Here is a 10,471-nt window from a genome sequence, read left to right as displayed (position 1 = left end):
AAAAAAAAAAAAAAAAAAGACAAGTTTTTCTCATTCAAGTTCATGGGCCCCCTGAGTTGTTTCTACAGAATGCCTGGAGGGAAGCTACTGGGGTGACGTGATGGCCATGGGGAAAGGGGCTGACGGTCACTTCTAGACTCTCCACTGTGGCCGGCGTGGAGTCATCACAGAGAAAACAGCTCTCATTAATAATGACCATTGGTACTTAGTGCTCATTATATGCCAAACTCTGTTCTAAGCACTTTATATGTATTAACTCATTTAATGCTCCCAACAGCCCTGTGAGATTATTCCTATTTGACAGATGTGCGCCCTGAGGCACAGAGAGGTTAGGTAATTAAGCAAAGGTCACATAGCCACCAAGCAGTAGTGCAAAGATTTAAACTTGGACAGTCTAGCTGCGGAGTCAGAGTGCCTCACCGGAAGCCTACACTGACTCCTAATGTGAAGCATCACCTCAGGCATATCCAGGGGCAGGAGGCTGGGATCTCAGGGCCTTCACTCAGAGGGAGTGCAGGTGTAGATGGACAGAGGAAGCAAGGATGGGAGAAGGCTTGAGAAGGGAAAAAATTAAAAACTGAGGGGCTCCTACTTGCATCTCAAATGTCTCCCTTGCTAACCCGGGAGCGGGCGCGTGTTCTTGGCTAAAAGGGACCCGGGGATAAGCAGAGGCTCTAACCTACATCTCCCTGCCCTGCTCCTCCCCTTCCTCCTCCTCCTCCTCCTGCACCTCTTCCTCCTTTACCGCCTACTCTCTTTCTCCCTCTTGCTCTTTTCCTTCTCTCCCTCCTCCCCTCTCTGCCCCTTCTCCCTTCCACCCTCCATCCTTGTCCTCTCCTTTTCTTCCCTCTCCCCCCAGCTGCTTGTGAGCTTCCTTACCCGCTCAGGACACCCAGCACCAGATTGAGAATGAAGAAGGATCCCAGCAGAATGAGGGTGACAAAATAGATCCAGGGCCACTCGTTCCCGATGGCATCATTGACCTGGTCCAGACAGAGGAATGAGTCCCACCCCCTGACCGGAGCGCTCAGGTCCCCTTCGAGACTCAATGCTCCACCTGGCCCTGGGGACAAGGAGAGAGGCCATCTGGGCCCAGTGAGGGGACTGTCCTCACATCTAAGACCTGGAATTAGAAACACTTCTCAAAAGAAGTCTTGCTGACTGTCCCCTTGGGCCAGACAGGACTGATGCATTTTTTCCCTCCGACCATTCACCTCCCTGGCTCGACTCTCTCATAAACTCGCCCTCCAGTTAGTTTCTTTACAGCCAAGATTTTTCCAAGTAGAAAAAACACTATAAAGTCTTGGCCTGAGCTTGCCCAGCTCCTTCATAAACAAGCTTGGTGGCCCTAGACAGGTCACCTAACGTCTCTGAGCATTACCCCATCAGTCCATGGGGATAATCATAGATGCCTGCCCCTCACAAACCTGTAATAGAGGTGAAATAATACGTGCCATTCCTTTGAAATGTTTGATAATTTGCTCCCATGATAGGAGCTTACAAGAGCTACTCACACTAATCCTTTATATTTACAAAGCATCTGACAGCTTGACCATCTTTTCCTCAACAGGCAGTGTCACTTTGTGACTAAGAGTTCTGGGATCAGAGCCAGGCAGATTAGAGTTCACTTCTGGGATCTGTTGCTCACTAGCTCCGTAACTATGGGCAAGTTACCAAACCTCTGTGAGCCTTAGTTTCCTCATCTGTAAAGTGGGAACCATGCCTTCCATTGTTGGAGGATTAAATAAGAAATGCAACCTAGCTCCTGATAACACCAAATAAATAATATACTCCAACAAGAAAACTTATATAGCATTGACCATGTTGCTGGCTCTGCTGTAATTCAGTTAATCTTCCTAGTAGTAACCATCAGAACTACCCTATGATGTAGGCAGTATTTTTATTTTATAGACAAGGAAACTGATATCTAATAATATTTATATGGGAAAGCAGTCTTGCCCAGTGGCCAAAAAAAAAAAAAAAAAACAAACCCAAAGGGCCCTTCATCCCTCAAGAAGTCTGAGATTCTAGGTCATCAGGAATGAGTCACTCGCAGCGAGGCTTAGAGAAAAGTTAGAAGCTAAGACCAGAACCCATGAAGCTCCTGGTTCCCTTTCCTCACCCACCTCTTAGGTTCTGCACACACAGGTTGTACCTTGGGGACTGTCCAAAAAATGCTGGGGCACAAGAAGGGGACAAGAAGGGGGCCATGCGCCCTGTGTGGGTTTCCCAGGGAGGGATAAGAAGCAGCCGTGGAGGCTGGGGTCAGTGACTGTCGGGCCCCTCCCCCTCCCCTGGTGAGCCTGTGGCTGCAGGGAGATGGTTCTGCAAGCACAGGGCCAGACCCACCCAGTAAAGGACGTCAGTCCACCCCTCCATGGTGATGCACTGGTACACGGTGAGCATGGAGAAGCCAAAGTTGTCAAAGTGGGTGATGCCGTGGTTGGGTCCCGGCCAGCCGCCCCGGCACTCGCTGCCATTGATGGTACATGGGCGTCCCGAGCCCGTCCTGGCGCAGGGTGAGGGCTTCTCGTTCTCTACTGTGGCCACGATATCTGGAGGCGGAAGGCAGCACAAGTGTCAGAGGAGAGGAGCAGGTAGACAAGAATGAGAGAAGACAGCTTGCAATCACTGAGTAATGGGTCTAAAACACACTCAGCTGAAAACACAAAGGACCGCCCCCTGCCCCCAACCTCCAGAGCCTGTGGCAATGGAGGAGGAGGGCTGCTTGGGGCCCAGAGCCTGGCCATGGAATCTACAGGCAGCAGCGGTCATATCTCAGGCCCCAGGGCCTCATCAAAGGACCCGCTTCGAGGATTGCTTTCCTATGAAGATGTAACCTATGTAGCAGGTGTAATGGGAATGTCATGGACACCCACAGGAGGCAGCTATCTGGCCAGGGCAGAGGTGAGGGGTGAGGTCACACGCGTTCTGACTTGAGAGTTCCTTCTGGGAGCTGACATGGAGTTACCCCAACGGTACTGAGGTGAGCTGCGCAAGACACGAAGCTTCAGGGCTGCGGGTCTGCAGGCGTTCCCAGCAGGCTGCAGTGCCTGTGTCCCTGGATGGTGGTCTTATTGTCTCTAAAATCCTTCCATTCGGATTACATCCTGGATCCCTTCTTACTTTAGGATGTGTTAGTCCTCTGTTGTGTTCAGAGATTAGATTAGCTCATCAGAGCTGAATGCCCTACCTTACCCATATTTACCATGTTGGCTCCATCTTCTGGAGAAGGGAGAGGAGAACATTAATAGCTCTGAGTGGGTCCCCGACCCCTCACGTCAAGCAGCTCCCATCCCAGAAAGGTTTTTGAGCACTGCTGGCCAGCACGGGTCAAGAGCGTATGAGAACACGGGATGAGACCACTAAATTTGGTTTGAAGGTTGTGACAGAAAGCCTCCTCCTCTCTGTCTGGATAAGGCTTATCATAGGACATAGATTGTTACAGGAGCAGGAGGAGGCTTAACTAGGAGGGGACTAGGAGTGAACCCCCCGAAAGCTCTGTGAGTTCACTGCTTTGAGTTGGGCTTGGACCTTGCGTTGCCCGTCCCCTTGTCAGTGGGCCTGGGGAAGTAGGCCGTCTCCTGAGACACTGCAGATATTGTGGTCTTGTCCATCCTGGGGTTTTCTGGTGAGTTAGCTTCTGGGCTTTTGGTGGGAAGATGGTCCTGATAGAAGTCACCTCTTTCTCATGCCATGGCCAATCCCTGTCGACCCTGGTAGAATTAACCCTCTGGCCGAGACAGACTGACACCTGCTGGCTCGGCAGCACTGAGTCTCGGAGAAGAGTGTGGGACCCACCCCCTTTCAGGGCACCCACTCGGTCACAATTATTTTTATAATAATGCCACGACATTATTTCATCCCCCAATCCTTCAACAAATAGCAGAGAGGAGTTTTCTAGAGACTACATGATGTGTGATTCCACAACAGACTGAACACAGCAGTACTGTGAGTATCTGGCAGATTCTATGAAGCCAGGCATTAAAGCAATTTAGGCAAAATGTACCATTTGTGCCCTAAATGTTCTGGGTTTGGGAAAATATAGTAATTTTTAAAGAAAATATATTGTTTATGTTCATAAGTAATGGGCTTATTACTGTTCTTTTAAAATGAATTAATAAGTTAGTATTATGACATTTTCCCCAGTTTTCATATCTAATACCATAAATATCAATGAATAAAATCCATATCAACAAAAGTTCTTTGGGTCCTTAATGATTTTTAAGAGTGTAAGGCATCCTGAGGCAAACAGTGTGAGAACTAACTACTGGTTTAGAAGGCTTGGGTCAGGTTCATCTGGGCCTCAAGATATGTGATCTTCGAGAAGCCTACAAATAACCCTTTGGCTCTTGGGTGCTTTCTTGAGAACCCCTTTTAAACACTGTTCTGTGGCCGGTGCCCTGAGGGGCTTTGATGGCTGCAAAGAAAAGTACAAATAGAAATGCAGGCTTGGGGTGCCTGGGTGGCTCAGTTGGTTAAATGTCTGACTTCGGCTCAGGTTATGATCTCATAGTATGTGGGTTCAAGCCCCATGTCATGCTCTGTGCTGACAGCTAGCTCAGAGCCTGGAGCCTGCTTCGGATTCTGTATCTCCCTCTCTCTCTGACCCTCCCTTGCTCATGCTGTCTCTCTCTCTCTCAAAAATAAATAAAACATAAAAAAACAACAACTCAGGCTTGTCCTGACCTCCAGGTCAATCCAGAGCAGGCTCAGAAAGCCTACCAATGCCACATTTATTTATTTGGGGCGGGAGTGCTTCATTCAGAGAAGCTATGGCCCTGGCCCCTGCCCACTTCCCTGGATCATTGACCCTGGCAGACCCGTCCTTCCTCCAAGGGAGACTTTGTCCAAAGAGACCCATCCCTCAGGTCAACAGGCATGGGAAGAAATGACCTTCTCCATGGCTGAGGTGGCTGTGCTTTTTGAGTTGTCTTCAGACCACACCCACCTCCCCAGCACCCTGGGAGCTCACCTGTCCCAATGAAGTAGCAGGTCTTGTGCATTTTGCCCTTGAAGAGCTCCAGCCCGATGATGGCGTAGATGATGACCATAAAGAGGACGAGCAGGGCGATGTGGAACAGGGGAAGCATGGCCTTGAAGATGGAGTTGAGGACCACCTGCAGGCCTGCAGAGGGCAAGCAGGGAGGAGAAAGGAGTCATCTCCCCCCTCAGCCTCCTGGCCCTCCCTCTCTCTACGCCCTGGGAAGCGCCTGAGACACCAAGGTTGGATGGAGACCCAGAAATGGGCTGGGGAACGGGTTGGGAGAGGAGGAAGGGCATCTGCAGGGGCATCGGTACCCACTCGGCACCCCCGACACGAGCCGGAGGGGTCTGAGCACACGGAAGGCTCTCAGGGCCTTGACGTCCAGGCCAGCGCCTTTGCTGCTCATCGGGGCTGTGTTGCTTTGGATGACGTTAACCTGTTCCAGAATCACGGTGAAAACCCTAGACGGGGGGGGGGGGAAGAGGGAGAGAAGAAGACCCAGTGGTCAGACAAGCCACCGTTCCCATGGTCTGGGACCCTATGACCCACCTGTGCTCAGGGGCCCCATGGACGGGCCTAGGGCACAGGAAATAACTCTCATCTATTACTAACTCGGATTCGGTCATGCCGGCCTGGAAAATTTTATTAGAAGATTCTGAGGCTGAGTTCAGACTCCACGAAAAGAGTATTGGACCATCTGAGATGTCCACTCTGGGCGCTGAAGGGGTGTTGGGGTACAGGTGCCTCAGGCACTCACAGTCCATGGCCTGGGAGCTGAGTGTACCCCATGCGGGGCTGAAGGTCACCAGCAGCTCTGCACTCAGTGGGGACCCAGAGGAGAAAGTCCAGAGCTGTGTCTCCCTGTGTAGCACTTTCCGACAATGCCCTTCTGTTTCCTTTCCTGCTCGTTTGTTCCTCCTTGCAATTCACTCGAATTCCCATTATCCTTTGAAGTCCAACTCAAACCCTTCATTATGACTCCTGCCTTTGACAAGAATGCCTGGGACACATTGCTGAGTGCAACAATGAGGCGCTGTGTGCTATTGTTTTCCCACACTCTATCATTCTGTAAACGTTTGTCTTGGCCTCCCCCCAGGCTGGTTCATTAAGAGTAGAGGCGATTCACAGAATTCTGCATTCCCCAGCGTGCCCAAAGCAGCACGGGCTAATTAGTAAATCATCAGCATTATGCTTATTGAATCCAGCGGGCAGCGTAGTGGTTAAATAGCAGCCTCTGGGGCCAAGATTGTCTTGGTGTGAATACTGGCACTGCCACTGGCTGGCTATGTGACCTCGGGCAAGTTCCTTGACCTCTCTGAGCCTTGGCCTCCTTAAGTGGAAAAAATGAGATTGTTGGAAAAATTAAGTGAAATGAAATGAGATGTTACACGTAAAACACATAGTAAGTACTTAATAAATGCTGCTGTTGTAATTAGATGGCGGTTATTAAAGGTTATATTATAGACTGAATTGTGTACCCCTCAAATTCAGATGTTGAAGCCCCGACCCTCAGTACCCCAGACCGTGGCTGTATTTGGAGACAGGGCCTTTTTTTTTTTTTTTTAATGTTTATTTTTGAGAGACAGGGCACAAGCGAGGAATGGGCAGAGAAGAGAGGGCGACACAGAATCCGAAGCAGGCTCCAGGCTCTGAGCTGTCAGCACAAACCCTGACACGGGGCTCGAACTCACAAACTTGTGAGATCATGACCTGAGCCAAAGTCAGATGCTTAACTGACTGAGCCACTCAGGCACCCTGACAAGGCCTTTTTGAAGAGTTGAAAGAGGCGGTTAGGGTCAACCCTAATCCAGTCTGACTGGTGTCATTAGAAGAAGAGGAAACCTGGACAACAAAGAGGCACTGGGGTGTCCGCAGAGGAAAAACCACATGGTCACAGGGAGGAGGTGGGCCACCCACAATCCCAGGAGAGAGGCCACAGGGGAAACTAAACCTGGGAACACCTTGATCTTGGCCTTCCAGCCTCCAGAACTGTGAGGAAATAAGTTTCCAGTGTGTAAGCCCCCAAGTCTGTGGGACTTGGTTATGGCAGCCCAGGCAGGCAAATATAAGTTTTGAAATCTCCATTTCTGTGAGCCCCAATAACAGGTGCCCCATATAGGTCCATGGAATAAAGGTTGAGAAATTTATAAATGTCCAGAAACTGCTGGCCAAAACCACATTATCATTTCCCATTTTGTGTGAGGCAAAAAGAAGGGAGCCTGTGGTGCCTAGCTGGGGAAGGGGTGGGACCCACCAGGGAAGTGTTTCATTGGCCACACAGTGGCCACCTTCCTGTAGGGGCCGGCCCCTAACAGAGGCTGCCCCTAACAAGTGCTGAGGGTCCCCCCTGCCTCTGGGACACTGGTGGCTGCAGTGGGCACAGTCCTCAGAGAGCCCCTCTGACCTCAAACCCCACTCCCCACACGTGGGCCTCACCCCAGGAAAACGATGATGAAGTCTAGCACATTCCAGCCACTGCGCAGGTAGGCATCTTGGTGGAACAGAAAGCCATAGGCAATGATCTTCATGGCGGCTTCAATTGAGAAGATGATGAGGAAGAAATACTCCAGTTTCTCCTGTGGAAGCAAACATAGTCACACCACTCCTCTGTCTCTGTACATTCTGACTATGCCCTTGATCTACCCTTCCTCTTCTCCTCCATACACTGGTCCTCAGGTGTGCCTGCCCCAGGACATTTGAACTGGCTGTTCCCTCTGCCTGGATTCCTCCCCCCGCCCCCCACCATATCCGCACTACACATCTCCACTTCGCCAGCTCCCTCCTTTCCTACAGGTCTTTACTCAAAAGTCATCCCTCACCCAGGCCTTCCCTGGCCCCCCAAGTACAACTGGAGTGACCTCTGACATTTTCTGTTCCTCTTCTCTGCTTTAGTTTGTCTTCTTAGCACTTACCCCTAACTAAAAATACCATATATATTTTTATCTTGTTCATCTTCTGTCTCACCCACTTGAATATAAACTCCATGAAGTATGTGGAGTTTTGTTCATTTCTTTTATTACTCTACTTCCATGGCCTAGAATTGGATGAATAAATGACTGGTCTGGACAGCCCCCAAAGTGAAGGCCCCCAGGTGGTTTCCGGTTTGGGCACCTTTCTTCTCCCACCATCCTGAGGACCGACGGTGGGCAGGGCAGCAGACGGGGGGGAATTTCTCAGAACCCCAGATGGCCCTCTCTGGCTGGTCAGGGGCTCACCTTTAACCCATCTTTCTGTAACTTCCCCTTGCACATCCCACCTGTCCCACGCCAGCTGCCTGCAGGGAGATGCGATCTCTCAGGGGGAGGGGAATTGGGGCACACTGTGTACGAAGGAGGCCCCGCAGGTACAAGGGAGGGGGATTCAGCTCAGCCTCTGTCCTGCAGGAGGCCTTGCTGACCCCTCCATGCTCTGCCCCCGCAGCCCGATATTCTCAGTTCCAGTCCCCCTCCCCCTCCTCTGGGCCCTGGAGAGCTATTTCTAACTGAGAAGGTAGTGTCCCCTCTGCCAGGACTCCAGGCTGAAACTGCTCTCCTTGCAGCCATCTGAACCCTGGCTTGGTGGCTTCCAAGAGCCCTGCACCCCACCCCCACCAGCCTCCCCAGACAAGCCCCGTCTCCTGGGTGGGGGTGTCTCCCAGCCTGCAGGCAGGACAGGGCTGTGGCACACTCCACAACCCGGGAGACATAGAGAGAGAACGCGACTGGCTCCCTGGAGCTGACTAGCAAGGGGGTCTGTGCCCCAACCCGCACCTGCCATTACCATTTACCATTAGTCACCCACCCCCACCCCCAGGAAAGCCCTCCCCTGGACAGCGCCTCTCCATCAGCACACTCTGGAGGCATAACTCAGATTATGAATTCATAATATGAATTCTTTATTCTGGATGGAGCCAGAGCAGGAAACAGGCCACCCCATTAATGATTTGGAAGAACATTCATTTTTACTCCCAAGTGGTAGCTGTGGGAAGCAAGGGAAGTGGTTGCCAAACGGCCCGTTGACATGCATGTGGTCTGAGGAACTTCCCAACTTGTCATTCGGAAAATACTCCTGTAAGCATAATCTCCCCTTCTGCATGGAGGGGGAAACTGAGGCACATATAGGCTGAGCCTACTTTCCTTAACCTCACCCCTAATTCCTCCTGGCACTTTGTAATCCCAAAGCTTGCTTTTTCTTCCAGATAATGTAGGGTTAAAATGCAAACCGTAACCATTCTACTACTGGCCCTGTTTATAGGGATTGTGGCTAACTGAATGCGAAGTGGGCATCACAGGGCACCTCGTGCCATGGGGAACTAGGTGCACAGGGCAGTCGGGGCACCACCCTGTGAAGAGGGGTGGGGGGCAGCCATGGAGGGCCTCCTTGGAATGAGCTGGGTGCTGTCATTCCTGGGCAGGGTTGGCCTCCTGGAAGTCAGGCATACCAGGAAGGGAAAGGCATACAGAGGAGAGTGAAGTCAAGTCAGCACTTGAAGTTTTAAAGTTGCTGCAACCCCAGGGGCAAAACAGTTGAAGCGGGGTTGAGTGGGGGAAAACAGGGCCCAAAATAGTCGTGGTGCTCAGGGGCGGGGCGGCCAGCCATGTCCATGGGAGTGCTGCCCGCACCTGCTGCTGCCTGTCCTTCGGCCGCCAGCCCCTGAGCGAGCTCTTCGAGGGCCATAGGCCTCAGAAGGGGTCATTCAGTTTCCATAGCCGGTTAACTCAACTCTCAGGCTCAGCAATCCGTGCCACATTCCCCCGACCCGATTGCAGAGCACCTGGAACTCTACGAATCTGTCATAGGAGCCCCGTGTGTGCACATAACACGGGCCCTGACCCAGGAGGACATGGAGGCAGGATATGTCCCATCTTGAGTTTTGGGACAGTCTTGTCAATACCACATTGGGTTGCCCCATGGCCCCTCCAGCCTGGGCTCAGTCTTTGACAGAGGTCCATTCCACAGATATTTATTCGATGTCGGACTGGATGCAGCAGCCAAGACCCTGCTATCTCTCCCCAAGATCAAAGTTATCAACTTTCCCGACAACATCCCAGTTCCCTTCAGCAGCCCCCTCAGAGGCCCCATCAGCAGGTGGGAGGCAGTAGGTATGTGGCGTAAAGGTTCCCATCAGCTCTGTTTCTTTGGACAAGTTCCTGACCTCTGTGACCCTCCATTTCCTCATTTGTAAGACTGAGATCATGACCACTACTACCAGGAAGTCATTCTGAGGAATAAATGGCCCTCCTGTAGGGAAGTGCCCACAATTTCCTCGCACATCCCAAATGCTCAATAAGTCATAGGTCTTCTTACTAGATGCCAGGACCCCTTGTGAAGGTCTGATTTCTGCTCTCACAGTGTTCTATCGGTTTCCGCAGAGCTGTTGTCTGAAGTCATTTCTGTGGGTGGCTCACCAGAACCTTGAATTCAACATGCGTAAAACTGAGCTCCTCTGACCCTGAACCTGCTCTTCTCGTTTGTCCCTGTCTGAGCCAATGACACTGAGTTGCC

The 10,471-nt window shown here is 51.4% G+C and overlaps 1 protein-coding gene across 1 annotated transcript in view; it reads right to left on the bottom strand.

Annotated features, from left to right (window-relative positions):
- CACNA1S (calcium voltage-gated channel subunit alpha1 S) overlaps window positions 1-10,471 on the bottom strand; it is a 67,886-nt gene that overhangs the window by 44,401 nt on the left and 13,014 nt on the right. Inside the window, exons 3-7 of the mRNA XM_077772127.1 lie at window positions 7,424-7,563; window positions 5,306-5,448; window positions 4,976-5,128; window positions 2,350-2,555; window positions 880-983 (exon numbers count right to left, since the gene is read on the bottom strand). Coding sequence (XP_077628253.1) covers window positions 880-983; window positions 2,350-2,555; window positions 4,976-5,128; window positions 5,306-5,448; window positions 7,424-7,563 — 746 coding nt within the window. The remainder of the gene's footprint in view (window positions 1-879; window positions 984-2,349; window positions 2,556-4,975; window positions 5,129-5,305; window positions 5,449-7,423; window positions 7,564-10,471) is intronic.

Source organism: Crocuta crocuta, unplaced genomic scaffold (assembly GCF_008692635.1).
Source record: "Crocuta crocuta isolate KB4526 unplaced genomic scaffold, BGI_CrCroc_1.0 scaffold318, whole genome shotgun sequence".
In the NCBI taxonomy this organism is placed as follows: Eukaryota; Metazoa; Chordata; class Mammalia; order Carnivora; family Hyaenidae; genus Crocuta; species Crocuta crocuta.
The sequence above is the reverse complement of the archived record's forward strand: the minus strand, read 5'-3'. Positions and strand labels throughout refer to the sequence as shown.